Source organism: Triplophysa rosa, linkage group LG1 (assembly GCF_024868665.1).
Source record: "Triplophysa rosa linkage group LG1, Trosa_1v2, whole genome shotgun sequence".
Lineage (NCBI taxonomy): Eukaryota > Metazoa > Chordata > Actinopteri > Cypriniformes > Nemacheilidae > Triplophysa > Triplophysa rosa.
Genome location: NC_079890.1, coordinates 15,833,609 through 15,855,979, shown reverse-complemented (window position 1 = coordinate 15,855,979; position 22,371 = coordinate 15,833,609). Strand labels below are relative to the sequence as shown.

General features: G+C 40.2%; 1 protein-coding gene across 1 annotated transcript in view; it reads right to left on the bottom strand.

Annotated features, from left to right (window-relative positions):
• dok4 (docking protein 4) overlaps nt 1–22,371 on the bottom strand; it is a 55,355-nt gene that overhangs the window by 7,561 nt on the left and 25,423 nt on the right. Inside the window, exon 2 of the mRNA XM_057342932.1 lies at nt 7,385–7,691. Within this exon, the coding sequence (XP_057198915.1) occupies nt 7,385–7,450 (66 nt within the window). The 5' untranslated portion in view covers nt 7,451–7,691. The remainder of the gene's footprint in view (nt 1–7,384; nt 7,692–22,371) is intronic.

Sequence of the window (22,371 nt, the reverse complement as noted above, 5' to 3'; positions counted from 1 at the left end):
CCGAAGGCCAATCGCGTTCTTTATTATCACAGGTCCCCTCCGCGTACAGCTAGATTACCGCAATCTACTGGAAATCGCTCTACTTACGCAACAGTATTTCTATTTCGTCTATTCAACAACCATTATGACCCTCTACAGAACATCCTGGCGTATAGGCTTTCTAAGAAACAGCAGTTTGCGTTTTGACCTTACTTTATGTTCCAGTAAAGAAATTACATCTTTTTAAGTGCTAGTAGACAACAAAAAAGGCAAGACGAGAAAAGGGAAGGAGAGAGAGAGAGAGAGAGGGGGAACTAGATAAAAGTATATGCTTTAAGACACAGGCATGCTTGGGGAAAAAATCTGATTAATTTGTCTTTTTGCCTCAATAAAACTTGAATGTGATTAAAAATCAACAGGTTTAGACTCTAATTCCCCCGTGTTTAGACTGGGCTGCTATCTCAAAGGTTATATTCGGAGAGAGACAGTAATAAACATTACATTAATCATCAGGCATGTATAATGACAGGTCTGTGTTGAACCTGAAGTAAGATGAAGAGGTTTTAACAAATGAGTCCGCAAATGCTCTTCTAACCCCAATGATCATGAACAGACATATCAGTCGCCTCACTTGTTGGCCTAAGTATGATTAGACAAAATCAAGGCAGATAAAAACAACCTCCAAGGACTACAGAATGCTAAAATAAGACTTTGTTTCGTTAAGTGTGCACGGAAGCTAAAACTAAAAGTAAACTGCACTGATTTGCTAGACAACGTTCATTTCTCAGCGAAACCAAATTCAAAGTTCCCTTGAGGACATGTGTCCCCTAACTAATGACACTTTTTTCATTGAATTACAAGAACTAAAAGAGGATAAACAATACAGTAGGAATGTACAAGATGTTCAATTTCCCTGCTGTAATGCTGTAGCGGTCATCTAAGTTGACCTTATTATCATTGCCACTTTGAATGTTTAGACCATTCATAATAATAAGAATAATTTGAGAAAGTTAGCTGCATGGTTTTCCATTCACAGCAGGTAAAAGATTGATCCCTTGTTTGCATCATATTGTCCCCTGAGGTTCCACTAATCCTCTGTAAACAGACTGCGCAGACATCAGCAGAGGAAAACTGTGCGTGTTTATAGCCACTCCTACCGTAAAAAAGAAATGAAATAAGATGACAGAGAGATCAGGCCAAAATCCAAATCCCAGCTGACCACTTGACCACAACAACAGTCCCGAGTAATATTACACAATTATAGTTTTTCAGAAGTCACTGTAACTCTATTACTATTAGCCGTTTTGTCCGAAAATATTGTTACCAAATGTTTCATAAGGGTAAATATCCGCACTAAGTAATTGTACTCAGTGTTCTGACGGGCAGTTATTTTTATATCGACAGGTTCTTTATATTAAAACATATGCTGCCCCCCAATTCCCTCCCTGGAGAATGAACTGTCATGGCACGTCAAGGCAAATGGCTTACAAACATGGTGGAGTATTGCATGGAGGAATCCACAGCACTTATCACAAGTGCTTACTGCAGGTCAATATAAGAGAGGAGGTGAAGGGAACAATAGCTACTTATGAAGGCACAGAGAGAATGTAAAGGTAGAGTTGAAAATGGAAGAGAAGAGAGGATGAAACAAAGAGGCATATGTGCCAATTCATTGTGTTAGGAGGCTATAATGATTCTGTTTGGCTTATATATTCGTTTTTGTCATCTGTTCGGTCTCAACTGCTCATTCTCATCTGCTCTTATTCTGAGATCACGGGAACTCGGCTTGACACTGGGTTGGAATAATAACACTATTTTAACAACAGTTGTGGAAATAAACTACTTCCTTTCAGGCAAAGCTAAATTTAAAATATCAACTTTCTGACCGTGTCCACAGAAACCTTTTGGGGAAAAAAGTATTTCTCTATATGCATGTCCTCTATCAACCAATACCCTCCCTATCAGAAGTCCGGGGTTGTGTCAGAATTGCCATGCCTGTTGTCGGGTCGCTCACGACAGCAAATGTGCTCAACAGAGCTGGCGGTGGCTGAGGAGCAATTAGGTTGATTCCAGCACGGCAGTGGGGCCGGCGGTACAGGGCCGCTGGAACCCGAACAGAATGCTAAACAGCGCTCTGATTAGTCTGATTGGAGCTCTTGGTCTCTAAGTGGACCGCAGAGATACACGAGGAGAAAGGGAGGGAGAGATAGAGGAGCATACAGTCTGTCTAATTAGCATCCCTAGAGGTGCACGGAGAGTTTGGCGAGGGAGGTGAAAGAGAGAATGTGAGGAGGAAGAAGAGGGGGAGGGCTGGAACAGTGTGAGGAGGAGAGGATGAGGATACCGTCTGACAGCCACGTGTATGAGGGGCATGAGCTCTGGCACAGAAAACAGGTGGCACGGTCCAGAGCTGATGATTAATTAAATGCTTCTGTATGTGCCACAAAACAGATATTGTTTTTCCTTACAGAATGAATAGGGTAATGCATTTGGTACCACAGATATCCAAGAAAGATACAGAATGGTTAAAGTCACTGCTAGTCTTGTGTGTGTCAAAATAAGAGTTTTAGAATGTTTTCACACCTGTAGATGTTTCGTTTGATCTGAAACAGAGATTCACTTGTAACAATGTTGCATTTGTCTATTGGTTCATTTCACTTTTACATGCCAACATTTAAAAAAAAAATTGGCAATGCAAGTCACATAAGTGTAAACTGTCATGCTATTGTTCAGAGTGCACCCGCTTCTGGAATACGCCCTTTTCACAGTGACGTCACTTAACTTCCGCCTTTTTGCAAAGCAGTGTATCATAACATCTGTCTTGCAACAAACAAGAAGAAGAAGAAGAAGAAGAACTTCCGTTTTGCCGTCGCGCTGGAATTTAACAACAGTGAGAAAAAAAACTGACAGAACACATATTCAAGTACTTATCCTAGCACCTTCGCTAACACAAAAAGAAAACAAAACACTTACCTTCATAATCAAACAGGTACTATTCAACGAAGAATTTGTATCCTTTCTCTAGCTTTGATCTTGTCGTTAGCGAAAATTTGTCTGCAAGACGTTGTACATCATCTAGACGTATTTGTGGCAGATGTGCAAGCCACTTGGTAAACTCAAATCTAAGGAGCTAGAGGACGTAACTTATTCTTCTTCTTCTTGAGTTTTACTGGCGGTTAGCAAATCAGCTTATAAGTGCATTACCGCCACCTTATGAACTGGAGTGCTAGCGGAAATAATGATACACTGCTTCGCGGCAGAACGGAAGATGCGTGACGTCATGTGAAAAGGGCGTATTTAGCTAACAGCGATCACCTGTCAAGACACACATAAACAGCTACCCAAGATTAATGTGACTTTTTTCCCTGTTGAAAAACAATAGAAACCATCACAGAAATTCTAATGGTTTCCTTTAAAATACCATTATGAGCCATTAGCTTTTTAATTTAAATCATAACAGAATTCCTTTTTGTAGTGTGTTTTGGGCATTATTCCAATAGGATTTAATGGCGTTTTACTGTTTCCATCTGCAAGATAACGCATACCAGTAGACAGAATTAAAACTTCCATTAAAACCAATACATCTTTGAATGCATTTTGGGCAGGGTTCTGCTTTTTTCCAGCAGAGTTAATTTGCTCTCTTAATTTTATTTAATTAGCTTCTTGAAGACGCACTTGTAAACGTCTGTAATTTTATGCGTCTTGGATGGTTGTTCTGAAATTTATTTGTTCGAACATATTTGCAAAAACCTACAATGCTGTTTGTCACCCAATATACACCATTACCCATCATACACAAACTGGTGTGTTGGTCCACTGGGTCGGACTGTGTGTTTTCACTTGGGTCAAGATTTTTTTTCTGAGCGCAATTGCTGCGTTCATATAACGTATTCCCAAATGAACTGAACTAAGGGAGAAAACACGCCAGGTTCTACAATTGCTCCACATGAGCCAGGTGTGAAAACACCCTTACTTGTAAGTGATATTTCACACATGCTGAGCTTAAATGGTTATTAAATTACACCATACAGAAACTGCACATGATTGTGTTTGCCTTACAATACATGAATTAAATATATTGAATTGAATGTGTGTGGTTGTGTGTACAGAATCCAGAAGCATCATTCAGTAATAACAGGTCAAACACGAGGACAAACATCTAAACACCATGAATACCTTGCAAAAAGTCTTGCAAAATGTCTACCCACGCAGTCAATAGCACTCACAGATGGATAATACAAAAGAAATGCTGTAATATGGGAGCTTTTTGTCTACGAGAATGATCTGAGGAGAATGCAATCCTTCCAATCAGTGGAAGCTATTTTCCCCACATCCAGAAAAAGAGAGAGAGAGGGATATAGACAGAAAGAAAGAGAGAGATATGGCTTTGTCACAGCTCAGACAGAAATGCAAATGCCGCCAAACACTCAGCGCTGCTGCCAAATCAGAGGCGAAGCAGCAGCATGGATGTAAATAGTATTAGCTGCGCATAAGCGGGGATTTACGATATTGTGCTTGCATTACGTGCACAAGCATAACATTAAATAGACGAAAGAAATGGACTTACAATTAGGGAAGCCATTTGTTAAACAATGAGGTCGGAATCATGCCTGTTTTTAGACGGCATTCAAATTTAAGAGAGACAAAGAAACATACAGAAAAAAGATGCATCTGTGCGAAAAAGAAATAAGATAAAAAAATCAGATAAAGTTAAGGAAAAAGAAGAAAAGGAAAATACAAACTCCTTTAAGGTAATTTAGCACCGCATTCCCCAGAGGCACCGTGTGTCACAACCTCGCTGCTGCCACGGTAACCACAATCCTGCTGACTACATAATTCAGCTATCGACCTTATGCATTCGCACGAGAGGCACTCGGAAAAGTCACTAGACATGGCTACACTGAAACTTCTTAGACCTTGTGAAACATCAAGGAAGCTGGCAGCTCTATACTGATTTCAACCCAGCTACACTATAAAGACATATGGTCTTAATCATATACAGTAAGCATATGCAGAGCAGAAAAAACATGTAATGCAAAGTGATTGTAATGCAAATAAAGCAAGATCAAAACACTAATAAAAAATGACAACGGCAATGAATGAAAAAATATTGTTCCAAAAACAAAAAAAGAATATAACCGGGACAGCAGCTATGGATGAGACGCTCACAGACCTAGTGAGGCTAAAGAGGAACATTGTAAAACTGTAATGAGGTCTCTGAGCTAGAGATCAGGTTAAATGATTTTACAGTATGTAGTCCTTCCACGTACTGGGCCATTATTGGTTTACAAACCTAGAAACAATTTTCTCATCCTCAGTCCATTCATCCTATAAACGGTGGCAATACTGTATGTGTTATGCAAGATGTCCGGTCTGATTCAAATGACATTAAATATCTCCATCTCGACATCTCGATAGTACATACAATGCCGTTTTCTTAGCCTGTCTGTCCTGCTCCATTTAAGCAAACGCTAACCTCTACACATACTGATTTATGCTCTTAAGAATACGTTTACACACCAATGTACTAAGTTTACCCCAAAAGTGATTTTTGAATGTCATTGTATACAATATGTAAATAATGTCTGTAAATCTTCTTTTTACATATAGTCCTATATATTGCCCTTGTTAGTTCGGTTATACTTCTGCATTCCTATAGACTGAACACATAATATGCATTCGCATGACATCAACATGTTCACAGTTGCACGTTTTCAGAGTTTACATGGAAAGGATAACGGCCTTGTTTTCAAAAACATGCACTTCAAAAGTTCCCCAAATTGCAGTTGTTGTGTAAACAAAAAGACAAAACGCAAAAAGTTCAGTTTTTAATTAAAAACTTTGTTGTGTAAGTAGCACCTTAAAGGTGTCATGAATTGGCCTTGTTTATTGTTTTATACTGTTGTCTGAGGTCTACTTATGACGTTCGAGTGGTTTTTACATTCAAAAACATCAAAATCAATTAGTAATAGGCTAGTTTCTACCGGGGTTTTGAGGCCGGCTCTACAAACGCTCGGTTTTAATGGGCATGCCGCATTGAAGACTTGGAAGTAAACGCCCACTGCTATGATTGGATAGCAGTTTGCATAGTAAACTTAGTTGGAGCCTTCTGTGAATTTGGTTAGAGACGTAATGTTAGGTTACACATTCGCCTTATTCGCATGGGATTAGTATTATCTGTGGGACATCGTGTGATTTATAAATGACCTCCCCACATCTGTATTTCATGTGGCGCATTCGCACGAGATAAGTGAAGCCTGTGATTCTACTCAAATTTACTGACTTATTTCCCGGATGTGATGACAAGGCTTTGCGTATAGTTTGTATAGCCTATAGTTGTATGGTGTTTAATGATATACGACCGTACCTGTCAGCATTTGAGCGAACGGGACAGAAGATCACCACGATCGCGGGTCTCAAATGTTACAACAGTTTCCATGATAAATAAACAATCGGGAGGCTCCCGGTAACTTATGGATATGACCCAGCACCCAAATAACACCAAAACACTTCAAAACAGCCTCCAATATTCGCAAACGGTGGATAAAACCTTGAAAAATGATATATGAGCCCGCCAAATCACAGAGATGCCGATTCGCACAGAACTAATATTATCAGAGGACCTCGTGGTTCGTATGGTAGGTAATTTGTGGGGGAATTTTTACTTTACAAATTACAGACAGACACGGGATTAAGATCACAGACAACCTCTGCAATTATTACAAATGACTAGAGGTAACCAGGTAATACTAATCCCATGCGAATAGGGCTGTCAGGGCATACATATCAAGCGATCTCTAACAAAGCAATAGTGACGCATAGTACAAAAATGTTTTACTCACATAAGATTGCTTATGTTGATAGCAAATCCAGCGTCGACCTGTGCGTTGTTCACAAAGGAATCCGCGGTAATGTTGTACCCACGTCTTTAAAAATAAACTTCAACCACACATTACTACTGTCGGAATCCGAAGGAAGGTTATGCAGCGACTGTGTTCTTCCACAACCAGGCACTGAAAAAAAAATATTTAGCGATCTTTAACGGCATGTTTATTGCTTGCTCGCTCTATCTGATTCCGCGCAACTTGTGTTACTTCAGTACTGTCATGCGCGAACCAGTGGGCGGGGCTAGAGAAGTAGTCATTGATATTCTTCTGTGGAGGCGGTGTTCAACCTATAGATAGGTGCATTCTAGGACCTGGCGTTCGCTGGGCCTGGTGTCAATAACAGTTTTAATTTCAGTATCAAGAACGTTTTTAGTTCTGACACTTACAGGATGTTTGCTTGAATACGATTCCCTCTTATATAACAAATGCATTGGTTAAAATTGATGTCTTAATTCATCGCTCCTTTAACAAATGAATTTGACTTTGAAAATCCATGCATTGTTCTCTCTTCTACTCACCCCCAGTTTTCTGCTCCGCATGCGGACATAGCCCTGCTTGACAATGTCATTGAAGTTGGAGGCCATCTCTGAGGAACCTGGGAACTTCTCGAAAGAATAGAGGTTTGCATCCAGCCCTTCGGTTTTCCCCCTCAGTCAATCCAACCAGCCCCTCCTTCCTTCTTTGACTTTTTACTTTTCTTCCAGTCTCTCTTGACCTCTTCTGCTCTGCAACTTTTGTGGAGCTTCACGTCCAGAAGATCATGTAGATCTTCAGATAAGCTTCATCAGCAGGACCTTTCAGTTTCTCCTCACTCCTGCATGATGGCTAAGAGAAGAAGAGAGTATAGGCACATGTATTATTCATTTTAGAGAATGGTGGTTGCTTGTGCATGCAACATTATCATAGATTATTCATTGAAGTTCACCCGCATTTAGCGAGGGAAACCCGCCCACCTGTCCACTTACTTTTTATGCCAAACATTTCAAGTTCAAATTTCACTGCTAGACTTTTAAGAAATTAAGAGCCACACAAACATGAAAATTGCATCATTGCTTCAAATGGCATAATGGCCTAAAATAAAATGTATACTGGCTGCCAATGTTACTTCCACACCAGCGCCACACATTTTTTCAAATATACTGTTTAAGTATAGCAGACTTTAAACTGGTTAGGTTACTGTAAGAATCACATAGAGGTACCTTACCCACATGTCCCATCTTGTAAACCTCCACAAACCTTCAATTTAACTAAAACAGAACTACTGTCTTATTATAAGTAACAGAGTCTCAGCATTTTGGAAACAGCGTACTATGTCGTACTATGTATGGATTTGTACGTGACGAAGAAACTTTGAACTTAAACTTGAAGTTTCTCAGCCTTTCACAATAATCCCCGGAGCTCCGGCCCTCAGGCCAAAGAACTGGTACATGGTTGTAAGTGCCTAACTATTGGCATCATCAGCACACTCTGGCACAGCACCCCAACGCTGCACATTTCCCCCAGAAGAGAGCCGGGCCTGAGTTTAAAATTCTTGACTGCAGTGGAACACAGACATTAAACTTTAACAAGGAGCTCATTAGCCAGGACAGAGCCAGGCTAATCTTCGTCGGCGCTGTTGGTTTTAAAAAGTGCCTCGCTCGGGGAAGGAGGGGCCGTTTGCTCCAGTAGAGGATCAGTGAATCATAATGCCATTATTATGTGCTCTCATGACCTAGCTTCAAAAGCCCTTGTCAGGAGAGTGAATAGCGAAATAAAGATAAAAGGCAGATGAAGGATAGTTGCGGAAGGATGTGGAGAATTGACTTTGAGAGGACCTCAACAGCGATTTAACGGAACAGTATAATGAGAATCGAAAATCAAAACAACTCGAAAATGAAGGGTTAACAAATCAGCACTGATATACATTCGATACTGGGAGAAGAGGTTAAGAGATAAAGACATAAAAAGTCTCGATCATGTTGTTTTAGTGTAAATTTTACACTAAATTTACAATTCTCGCTAAACATTCTTCACCTTTACTGCCAAAGCACAGTACCACTTCAAAGACATTCAAATCTGTTCTGTTGGCAGGCTTTCACAGCGAAGAATTACATGAAAGTCCATGTAGTGCATCATGATTACTGTTCTTCAGTAGGAGGCAATAGATACAAATCAAGTGCAAAGTTGAAGCTAAAAAGCACCAATTTAACATAAGAGCTGCTAAGAGCCTGTTCTGCATAAAGAATGGCGAAGAGTATGCAGTAAAGTGCCAAATTGTTAAGCTTTAGGTCAGTGTACAGCATGAAGACGTTCTCAGAGGTTATTTTTAATTAAGACGAGTTTGAAAGGGTGTTTTTTACAGCTGTGCCAAAACACAGCGAGCAAGTAGGCAGCTATGCCTGAGTTTAAGGGATTTATTCCAAGTTTTATAAGAACTTGAGAACTCTTCTATCTTGGCAATCTTGGTAATTGAAATGAGCCAAGATGGGTGTCATTGCCTGAGTTCAGGTATCTCTGCTGATCTCTGTGGCGGTGACTCAGAAATCCAGGTGTGAACAAGACTCAGAAATAGCTAATGAATACAGACGACAGAATACACCACCCAGTCCCCCGCAGCACTAGCGACAAACATCTTGTTAAGCTGCAGGTAACACTGAACGTGGGAGGGAAAATGGAAGAAGAACATCTGTTTTCACTGTTAAGTGCGGGTATTGACAGAGAGCAGAGATCACGCGGCAGACAAGAGTCGTCTGTTGAAAGCCCGGCTAATGATAGCCCTGCAAATACCTCGTCGCCATGTCTTTAAGAATCCCTGCGAGCTGACGAGTCACATATGGTTATGGGTTCAAGACCCGTTTTGAAGCTTTGTTTCATTAAACATTTCAGGATCATAATATTGATCTGGGACAGATTAATTGATTTAATGTGACGTAAATTGTCCTACACAATAGACCCAATATTCTGTAGTCTGGATCTTAGAACAAATGTTTGAGAGAACACAATGTGCTTTCAGCCATAATATCTTCAGGGTGATAACTCTATAATAGCAATACAAACAATGCAATTATATAATCTCATTCCATTGTTGCAAATATAATCTTCTGATAAAGGCACTGTTCAAATTGAATGTGAATTATTCATCACAACACAATCTTTCATTTGCTGAAAAATTATTTTAAAAGGATTAAATGCTATAACATCTACTTTTATCTCTTATTTTTTAGTTATTTAAATAGCGATCTTGAAAATGACAAACAATGCGAGGCATTTACTGTAGGAGAAATTAAAGCTTGTATTCGTGACAAGGACATGAGATATTAGCATTTATTCATGCAGAGATCTGCACATTTACAGTAAGTACAATGATACTGACATAACACTGTATGAACCAGCCTAAAGCAACAAAAACATATCTGTTTTATGTAAATCCTAACCAGCAACAACAAGTAAAAGGGCATTCAGTCGGTCACTTAGTTTCATTTTCTACACAGTGACACATGTAGTCCCACCCACTGTGAAACTTATTCAATTCTAATGCTGAATTACGTATAAGCATGTAAATGAACTGTGATTGTGTATTTCTTTACTTAGTTTTTACTTTTACTTACTTTAGTGTGAAGAGAAAAATTACTTTCTTACCACTAAGCAATAACAAATGAAAAAGGCTTCATAACTGTAAATGCCTAATTTAAAAATATTCACATGTTCAGACATGGAAAAAAACTGCTAAAACAGTAGAGTTAACCTTTTTGACTTCAAGGTCCCCCCTATTGTCCACAACAAAATTTATGATTATTCTAGAACTAGCATGACTAAAACACTAAGATATAGCTTGCTTTTTTTCTTATTTTAATTCAATTGAATGAATTTAATCTCAAGAGTTGTTGTCAGTTTGTTGATGACCCCCAGGTACAACTAGTCCTTAAACCGGTCCAGGCTGCTGTCTGCTGAATTTTGAGTAGAGAATGTGACAACCAGGGGTATAACGCAACCATTACAATCTCACCAAAAAGACGATATCAAATTTAGTACTTTTCAAAGGCCTGTCCCAAATTGCCCTGGGTAGCCCCAACATATACACCTATAGCAGACGATTTTATGGTTGTGGTCAAAGCCGGAAAAACTCCCTCAAGTAAGCCAGCAGGAGGGGCTGAGATGATGCTGATTGTCAGTTCTGATAAACTCTCCAATGGATTATCTCAGAAGAAAACACGCAAAGAAAACTGAAAGTGGCTCTTCTGAGCAAGAGACACAAGATGGACAGTGAAATATCAAAGAAATGTGGGTGAACAGAGAGAAAGGTGGGCATAAAGAACAACAGAAAGAGAGGAAGGTCATTTATTGTAGTTGTGTGACTATCAGGGGTCACCTATACTGGTCAGAAACCGTCTTTAAAGGCAATAAAAGAACACACATACAGTACATTGACACCCATTAGGAGAATAAAGCCACTATAGTAATGATCCCTATTTCATAAAGAGATGCAATGCACATTATAGCTGCATATTACAGTTGTGTATAGGGTTGGGAATCGTTTCAATTTTATCGATTCCGATTCCAATTCTGATTCTGCTTATCGATTTCAATTCTTATCGATTCCCAGTTTCGATTCCACAGTTGAAGTAAAACATTTAGATATCAACCTGTATGGTCATTTAGCCTGCTTATAGACTTGTTTGCAATATATATATATATATATATATATATATATATATATATATTTATGAGCACCGTTTTGTGTATATTTACACATAGAAACACACCTTTTCTGATTTATTACAATTTTTATTATCATAGTTGAACTACATCATGGTTAAACTGCAGTTACTATAATGCAACTATGGTTAATTTGTGATTCCTGTGCTTTAATGCAAATTCTATAGCTAAACTATGCTTACTATAGTAAAAAAATAGATAATTTTCATAAGGGCTTTTATTGAGATATCAGCAGATCATGCAACGCATGTACTTTTCTGAAAATATGCACACAGGAATTGATAAGAGGAATTCAAATTTTAATCTCAAGTATCCATTCCTATTCCTTTCGATTCCGATCCGATTCCTAGCCTTTCGATTCCGATTCCAAATTGGAATTGATTTTCGATTCCCAACCCTAATGACATTTTGCATTATTCTTAAAGCTCACCTTGTATAAATTTTTTTATTTCAATAAAACTAAACTGCATTTTAAAACAATTATATAGAAGTACTTTAATATACAAATTAGTTGTGCTCTGATTTTTTGCTAAGAAATATCAGATGTCACAGGTTTGCTAAAGCCTGCTGAAGTATGTCAGCACACTCAAGATGAATTGTCACACATAATTTTCTACTGGCGTGTCAGTGAATCGTTACATCGCCTAGAGCATACTACAAAGAAAAAGAAGGCTGGACAGACAGAGAACAACAGAAGCCAAACACAGCAAACAGTAAAGTATTATCATAAATCTGTCACCTTCCCATTATGGAAGTGCATGCAAAGAAAAGATCTCTGCAACCTGTTTGGGAGCTAAACATAACAAATTTCATGGAGTCAACTGTAGGAACTAAAAAAATAGAATCATGTAAACAACTAATTAGGCAAAAGTGAAATTCATTGATCAGGTCTTAATTAACAAAAAGTTAAGGGTGGTAGTGATCAGTCAGATCATGAGAATAAAAATAGAATACATTAGAGATGTCTTTTGATAATCTTAAACTACAATATTTGACATAAGTAATTTATTAGCTGTTGTAATCTCTACTTGTCAACAGCAGCTTTTGCAGAATGAACCCCTGTTGCTTTCTCTATTTTTTTTCTCGATTAGAGTTTTGGGTTCCTCGCCACCGTTTGCATACTGTTTTTGCACTATCTGCCTGACCGGGGGGGCTGCTTTAGAATCTTAAAGTTTTACTTAATTAATATTGCATATAGGAATTTATAGTCTGTTATATTTGACCTGTGCTTCTCTCTCCTTTATCCTAAATGTGTGCTCTCACTGAGCGTGTGTGTGTGTGCGTACTTGTCGTGTGTACGTGTGTGTGTGTGTGTGTGTGTGTGTGTGTGTGTGTGGTGCGTGTGTCTCTGTGTCTGTGTGTGTTGGTGCGTGTTGTGTGTGTGGAGTGTTTTGTGTGTGGGTGTGTCTGTCTTCTGTGTTTTCAACCTTTTCTTGTTTTTGCAGGTACAACTTTGATTGTTTTGCTTGTAGTCAATGTGTCTCCTGTACAGCTGCTTTGTAACAATGAAAATTGTAAAAGCGCTATATAAATAAAGTTGAGTTGAGTTGAGTTTAATGCCTTTACCGTTCGAGCAATGAGATTACTATTTACATTTGCCTCTATTTTACATGAGGATCCCTGAATGCTAATAACATTCAATACAAGGTGTGAGCTACTATTGTAACAGCTATAATAAGCACCTGTTCACCTTTTACTGTTTTACTTGTTGTGTAACTGTTCTGTGAACAGTTCTAGTGAAAAGATAGTGGTACTTTGCCTAATAAAAGAGTTTTGATGTAAATTTTTATATTACTGTATGTTGCTGTTTTTTTAAGCAACAAGGCTCTAGAGGCCACACTATATCAATATAGTCATAGCTGTGCGTCATGGGCAACAATGCCTTTAAGCTATGTCTATATTCACAATATACTGCATGGCCTCTACTACTTCTTTGCTTTATTAAAAATGTAAATTGTAGAAAGAGAAAGAGGAATGAGGGAAAGTGCCAGTGACACTTTCATTTTTGTTTTTTTCTTCATCAAATATTTAACAGTATAATAGAAGCAGCTCATTTGGTCTTGTGTGGGTCTGGAAAAAACAACACAGTATAATGTTGCAAATTACATAAATAAAATTAAGAATTGAATTCACATCGTCAGCTTCAAAACCATTATTAAAGCTGCGAGCAGCGATGTTCGGGCCCTCGTGGAAATTGCCACCGCAACCCGGTGAAACCACCAGCCGTCGGCCTCAGGAAGAGCGAACGGTGGACAATGCGCATATAGAAGTTACATTATAGAAAGACTTTAATTTATTTACATGTACCAGATTTCCTGCTGCCAGTTCGTGGCGCAGTACCGTAGGTTAATATTGACATATTTAACACGTCTTTCGGGGCATGACTCTTATCAAACATGTTAAGTTTGGAGCAGACTGGACAACGGGTCTCATTCACTAAGCGTGCGTACGCACAAATGTGTGCGCGAAACCGGCACATGAGCGTTCAAGGTCAAGGTCTAGGCCATTTAGCATCACAATAAACTTGACGTGAGACTAACAAAATATGATGTTCATCTGATTAAAGCTCTAAGAGGAGTTTGTTAAAGTAGGACACCTGGAAATGGAAAAAACTGCACAGAACGTGCAGTGGAAAGTGAAAATAAATGACTTCACGGTGGGTTTAGAGCATGGGTCCAAGAGATTTCTTTCTTGGTATTGAGACGATAGACAAGTAAGTGCAATCGCTGCACGATTGTGTACGGAAAACAGTAAATGGTAGGCGATAAAATTCATGCAGGCGAAATATAGTAGGATTTGTTATTTATTTAAATGTGTCACACTCCCTTTTGCCAGCTGGTGGCGCTATTGCTATGAGTGAACACTGACATGGATATGTGTTCAGGCCACAACTATTATCAAACATGTGAAATGTGAGGCTGGTCGGACATTGTGTGCCTGAGTTACTATAGCTTCCTGTTTCATGGCGAAACGTCAAACTTTGTCAGGCCGCCACGGACACGCCCCTCAACGAAAAGTCAGGAACTTGCAATGTATCGTCACAAAGGTCTGAAGATCATATTGGACAAATATGATGCTGACCTGTTTGAAGCTCTATGAGGAGTTAATCACAGTTTAAAACATGCCACTTCCTGTTTCCTGCAGGTGGCGCTATAACAGTATCTGAATATTACCATGTAGATGTATTCAGGCCAGGACTTTTATCATATGTGTGAAGTCTGGGTTCTGTTGGACATTGTATGCCTGAGTTACAACAACTTCCTGTTCATGGTGAAACGCCAAACTTTGGCAGGCCGCCAGGGTCACGTTCCCGCACGAAAAGTCAGGATCTCCGCAATTTAGCTTCGCAAAGGCCTTAAGATGAGAATGACATGAAAATGATGTTGATCGGATTAAAACTCTAGGAGGAGTTCGTTAAAGTACGACGACTGGAAATTGCAAAAAATTAACGGACTTCCTGTTGGGTTTAGAGATATGCTCCAAGAGACTTTTCTTAATGATTCGGGGTGTTCCATGAGCCCACCAAATTTGGTGCATGTACGTATTGCGTAGCGGTCTGGGCAGTTCTAGGTGGCGCTAGCGAGCCATTTTGCCACGCCTAATTTTGAAACCCATATCAGACGTAAATTTTTGCCAGGTCTGATGCGTGTGAAAGTTATTGTGAGTTTTTGAGCATGTTTAGGCCTTCAAATTAGCGATCAAAGAGGGAGAAGAACACAGAAACAATAGGGCTCTGCACTGCGGTGCAAGCCGGTGGCTTACTCCTTCGCGCTCGGGCCCTAATGAGCATGTTGTCGTGCTTTCCAGAAAACAAAAGCAGAAGGAAATCAATTCAAAACCGCACAACAGGGTCAGGCAGGACTTAATGACTGGACCGGCACTAATTGAGTAAAGCCAATCAAAGGTTGTTAGTGACATTGACCCTCACTGCCTATATCTAATTAAAATAATGGATCGGGAATTAATCGAAAACACTCTTGAAATCACAGAGTGAAATCTGGAGATTACAGAATGCAAAGCCAAGCATATTGAAGGGTAGTTGGGATGTTCAGTCTACAACTCAATACATGACGCGACTGGCCTACCACTTTGTGGTGGAGCGTCTATGTTTTCACCATTAGAAAACAAGGGGATTTGTGTTTTGTGACTACAAAGATACTTTAGGATTAAGCAACATACAATCAGGAAAGACAAATGCAGGAAAAGAAAACGTGTGGAAATAATTTCTTCACAAATGTTCATTTATTCTTTTGTTCTCCCCAGAATGTTAACAATTCTTATAAATAATGACACATGCTAAGAGATCAAAAGACATGACTGTTTCACGGGTTCAGTCTTTAACTTTCCTTATTTGTCCTCCACTGTCCTGTATTTAACAGTGTCTTTCCCATTGTGTCTGATGAACTCAGGCAAAGCAACCAACCCCGTGACGTCACTGACCATTAGCGGTACTGCAAGATGGCAGTGCCCTTGCTACAAAACATATAATAAGGCATCTTTTTTTAATGGGACCATTCATTTGGTTTATTATATCATTTTTGATCGGAGTGGAAACCCCTTGAATAAACAATGTTAACTTGGCTGGATGTTTCACTTCCACTTTAAGGTACAACACAACGTTCAAATTCCAACAACAGGCAATTTTATTTAATCATTTGTAATGTCATATAGGGGTGTGTGAGATAAATCGTGTGCAATAATATCGCAAATCTAGTTTTAACGATGTGCAAAATCATATTATCCAGTATGTCACGCATTTTTAAGCTCCACTAAAAACAGCACTCAGTGTTCACAAATATTTTAGTCAAGCACTGTGCGTGCACATTCACAGTGCAGTTAGCAGTTTAACCAATAGCGTGTTTCTGTAAGCTATTGCTGCGTCCGAAATTGCCTACTTCCATATTTTATAGTAGGCGAAAATGAGTATGAGTGATGAATAGTATGTCTGAAACCTCAGTATGCAAAAAACAGTAAGCGAGAAATACCCGGATGGTCTACTACTTCCGCCGAGATTCATGAGTGCGGATCGGATGGACAATTCTCTATCCCATGATGCCACGGGAGCTGAGCAACGGTCAAATTTCAGAAGTAAATCAAATAAATATAGCGCACAACTTTAAGGCGGACGTCCGCTTTTAATGTAAGTGCCAATAAATGAATTTCTCGTGACTAAATTATGTTTTTATAAACGCTCACGTGTAGGTTGTAGTTAATTCGTCATAGGTCAAAGAGCATACAGGTCACATGACCATAAAACATGGTGGACGCAGTATGTCCGAAATGTATTCATACTACTCCCACTCATACTATATAGAACGTACTGTTTTAATGGCCGATAGGTAGGGACTTATTCAAATTCAGTACCTACTGTCACAGTATGCGATTTTGGACGCAGCATCTGTGTCTGCTTTTAAATGGTGCGGCGGGGCGCAGAGGTGCTCTAGCGCGTGATCACACAGTGGACAGCGTCAGGTGAAGTGATGTTACTCGAGGAGTTAATTTGTGTTTTCCTGACGAATACTGTCAGTTCGAAAGAATAAATCCATATAGACTTGATTTCGGCCGCAATGCAAAGCTCTGATGTGGGAGCATTAGGCTTAAGTCCGAATGAGAGCACATGTGAATGAGACGATCGAATTTGTTTAAAAATAGTTTTAAAGAAAAGAGAAATACAACTTAATCTAGAACATAAGCATCCCACACAAGTTTGCTTTTGGTAGGCTACTTTTCTATTACAGTGTGCTTCTTGCTTGTATGCTGCGCAGTTCACTTAACACCAGTGATGTCATGGCTCTGCTTCCTTAGTCATGTTTTTCTTGGTCCTGTAGCAGAGCCATGGCAAAGTCTTTGGTTATGTGTGGAGAGAAACATATTATTGTCCGTTTGACAGTAATATACGTTCTCTCCAGTGTCTTGTCATTGGCCCCATTCCTCTCGTTTCCTCGTTATCCTTCCCCAAGTGTTTAATGTACCACACCTGCCCCATGTCGTTATCCCTCGTTTGTGTTCCTATATATACCCTCATGTTTCTTTGTCTTGTGCTCTTGCATTGTATGTGTTTGGTGCCTGTACTGTGTGTTTCTGTATCGTGGTCGTGCTCTTGCCCGTGTTCCTGTTCCTGTTCCTGTTCGTGTTTTGTGAGTTTTGTGAGTTTTGTGCCTTTTATGATTTAAGACGTTTGGTCGTGTCCTTGTGTTTAGTTTATTTGTCTTGTTTTCATTTTGCCCCCTCGTGGGAAGTCTCTTGTTTTATAAATGTATATCAGTTTCGTTTCCCCCATTGTGGGTGTTTTTGTTTCTGTTTTGTCTATCATTTAATAAAAGTATCTGTTAACCCCTTCACTGCCTGCCTGCGCTTGGGTTCTTCTGCCAAATCCTGACAGAATGCAAGAGCCATCACAGAACCCAGCGGGCAGGAATATGGACGGCACGGCGTCATCCTCGCGGGCCGCCCAAGCCCACTTGCTGCTGGGGTTCCGTCAGGGGAGTTACGGGAACCGGGAGTTCGCCGGGGCATTCTCGACGGTGGCGAGGGCGTCTGAGTTTGGCGAGGCAGAGTTGAAGGCGATCTTCAACTGCTGCCTCACTCAGCGCCTCGCCCCGTCGGAGAAGAGGCTGCTGGCTCCCCTTGGGTTCGCGGACATGGTGAGGTTCGTGGCCAACCGGGACGGTCCCGAGGGTGAGGTTCCACTCGGAGCCCTCGCCCCACGGTCGACTACTCCGGAGGGCCTCGTCCTGGCTGCCGCTGCCCGGGGGGACTCAGTACCCTTCGGCTGGAGGCTCCACGGTCCCGGTTCTCCTGGCGGCGCCTGTGGCGAGTGGGGGAGGTAGTGACCGGGATGACGTCTGCGGTCTCCTCCGATGCGGAACCCTCCGGTCCCCACGGATTCGCCAAGTCGGCTATGGATCCGGTGGTGCGGAGAAGGAGGAGGAGGCGCAGCGGAGGGGCGTCCGTCTTGTGTCAGTCCTGTGTCTAGTCTTGTGTCCTAGTCTGTGTCCAATCTGTGTCCTAGTCTGTGTCCAGTCTGTGTCTAGTCTTGTGTCCAGTCCTGTGTCTAGTTTTTGTCAGTCCTGTGTCTAGTCTTGTGTCCAGTCCGTGTCTCTGGTCAGTCTTGTGTCTCAGTCTTGTGTCCAGTCCTGTGTCTAGTCTTGTGTCCAGTCGGTATTCCAGCCGGCGTCCAGTTCCGGTGGTCCAGCCGGCATCGTCCCGGTGATCCAGCCGGCGTCCAGTCCGTGATCCAGCCGGCGTCAGTCCGGTGATCCAGCCGGCGTCCAGTCCGGTGATCCAGCCGGCGTCCAGTGGGACTGTTCCCCCAACCTTTTGGACTGCCCCTATGAACTCTTTGTTTTGCCCACCCCCCCTCCCATGTTTGTTATTTTTGTTATGCCACCCCAGTCTGTAGTTTGTTGTCCTGTCTACCCCTTTCATGTTCACCATGTTGTCTGTTTTTGTCTTTGTCTTCAGTCTGCCCTTGTCTCGTCCGTCTACCCCTTGGTGAGCACCTGGAGGTGCTCATTAAAGGGGGGGCTTCTGTCATGGCTCTGCTTCCTTAGTCATGTTTTTCTTGGTCCTGTAGCAGAGCCATGGCAAAGTCTTTGGTTATGTGTGGAGAGAAACATATTATTGTCCGTTTGACAGTAATATACGTTCTCTCCAGTGTCTTGTCATTGGCCCCATTCCTCTCGTTTCCTCGTTATCCTTCCCCAAGTGTTTAATGTACCACACCTGCCCCATGTCGTTATCCCTCGTTTGTGTTCCTATATATACCCTCATGTTTCTTTGTCTTGTGCTCTTGCATTGTATGTGTTTGGTGCCTGTACTGTGTGTTTCTGTATCGTGGTCGTGCTCTTGCCCGTGTTCCTGTTCGTGTTTTGTGAGTTTTGTGAGTTTTGTGCCTTTTATGATTTAAGACGTTTGGTCGTGTCTTTGAGTTTAGTTATTTGTCTTGTTTTCGTTTTGCCCCCTCGTGGGAAGTCTTTTGTTTTATATATATATTTCTGAGTTCCGTTTTCCCCATTGTGGGTGTTTTGTTTCTGTTTTGTCTATTATTTAATAAATATATCTGTTAACCCCTTCACTGCCTGCCTGCTATTGGGTTCTTCTGCCATATCCTGACAAGTGATGTGTTGTGTTTCTACTTGAATGATTCCATTTAAAGACAGTTTCCTTAAAGGGATAGTTTACTCAAAATATCATAATTTCTGTTCATTCATATATATTTTATTCAAACATTGTTGATTTACCCTTGTGTTGTTGAAATCCTGTATATGACTCTTCTGTGAAACACAAAAGAAGATATTTTGAGAAATGTCTCAATGGTTTTGTGTTAATTAAATGGATGTCAATGTTCTTTTAAGTTCTGCACAAGTAATAGTCAAAGGTTGACATGAGAATGAGTGAATGATGACAAGACTTGAGAAAATCTTTCTCATTCTCTATTAATTATATCAATAATGAATGTCCTGGTAACATGTAAGTTGTGTCACGGTTAGCGTGAAAGAGAACCCAAATGCAGGCAGGCGTGAGTGCAGGGATAACAAAAGACTTTATTTCACAACTCAAAACACAAAATAAACACCCACGATGGGGGACAAACACAATAATCAAAAAACGCTTGAAAAAGACAAAGAAAAACTTCCCACAATGGGGCAAAACAAAAACCAAAGAACACTAAAACAACTCACTTAACTAAACAGGATCACGGACAGGACAAGGCAAGGCTGAGACGCTGGGTCACATGAAACACACCAAACATAGTACATCCACAGCACAATCCACGAGCACAGGACAAAGAAACAAGAGGGTATATATAGGAAAGACAAACGAGGGATAATTACACAGGGCAGGTGAGGAACATGAGACACGGGAGGAAAGCAATACATGAGACGAGAGGGGCGGGGCCAATGACAAGACACGAGAAAACACATGAGAAGTAAAAACAAACAACTCATGGTCTTCTCACATAAAACCTAAGGGCTCTGCCCCGATCCCGCCACACGACTAGAATTTCATAAACAAGACGGTGGGACCGTGACAAGTTGGAGCTAGTACAACATGAGACTATAGGATGCAAAATATCGCCTGCTTATCGTTATCGTAAAATCCCAGAAAATATCTAGAAATATTTTTTTTGCCAATATCGCAAAAACAATTAAACTTTGCTAGTCAAAATAATTCGCAGCATCCGGGTTCCCATGTGTTATTAGTTTTGAGTAGGGATGCTCATTTCGGTTAATTTCCCTAACCGAGAACCGACACTCGTTATCTGAACATTAACCGTTAAACGATAAGATTTGAATAATAAATTGGAATTTAAAAAATACCTGCTGCGTCTCATTTCGAAGGACGCAGACTTCGAAATGAGAACACAGCTACAGTTGACGAGGGTCCGTGACACGTTAAAAATACAAACATTTTTTTCACAGATTTATTTTAACATGCAAACAGCAGCATAACAAATAGATCAACAACAGCACCTGCATTCACATATTATCACATTTTCACGAACCTGCGGCGTTTTAGACAATGGAGAAAAAAAATTAAATAATATAAATCCAAAGCATAAAATAAACAGGCAAGAAAATAACTTAAATAATTAACATATTATGACAAAACGAAAATACAGAAACCGGCAAAGTTTATTTCCGTCAGACAGTTTTTTCATCAAATAAAAATAGCAAGTCCTACCTCAATCCAAAGCTTGGAGTTTTTATTTAATAAAGTAACATGTTTACGTGTTGTGGTGACAGTCTGGAGCTTGTTGACAATTAGAGCCGCGGCAGATAACACCCTTTCAGATGGCATGGATGTCCCGGGAATGTAGAGATAACGCCTCGGGAAGCGAGTCACATTTGCTTTCCACCAGCCAGTCTTAGCTAAACATATATAAATCCGATCTGCTATACCACCCAAAATACAAACATTCTTTTTTACTTATTCATATTTGACATTCGTATTTTACGTCACATCTAAAAGAAGGCAGGGAAATCACCGGTCGCGCCGTTTTCTCCGATGTTTTTCTTTCACCATACAGAAAACTAAAAACATGTATGATTTAATAGTTATTTAAAAACGTATTATTAAATTATTTTTATTAACAAAAAAATATTATTAATATTATTAAACTTAAAATAAACACACCTTTTAAATTGTTTAACTGATAGTATTAACCGGTCAAAATTTTAAAGATCGGTTAACCGTTAAACGGTCAATATGAGCATCCCTAGTTTTGAGAGCTTGTTATCTGGGAATATCATACCTTGGAATGTAGCGATTGGCCAATCAGAGAGCTGTGTAATAACAAGGTAAAATTGAGGGGTAAACTTGCAATGAAGAGTTTGGGGGGACAAGTTTCGTTAAAAAACTAGGGCTGTCAACGTTAAACGCGTAAACGCATGCAATTATTTTTTTCAGATTAACTTGTTAAAAATATTTAACGCCATTAATGCAACATCCGTTTTTTCTGTCATCATTGTCTAGCGTTACATTACATAATCACGCACTTTAAGCTTTTAAACTATTTAGGCACGATTTTAAATGGTGGTATTGACATGTAAAGTATAGATTGACAGCTTCTTGCTCTGGAACACGTTACACGGCTCAACGCAACGCGACATCGGTCCCGTCTGGTGTATACACATGGGCTATGGCTGCGTCAGAATCTGTCAGACAGCGCACCAGTATTAACTTCTCTTTAGTGCTTGAATGAACAAAAACACACAAGATTATGCCAGAAAGCACATTTTGTCTAGTATTTTCTTGTCTTCAACAAGTTAAAAAAAAGTCTACCTGCTTAGAGCGTCAGCTCTTA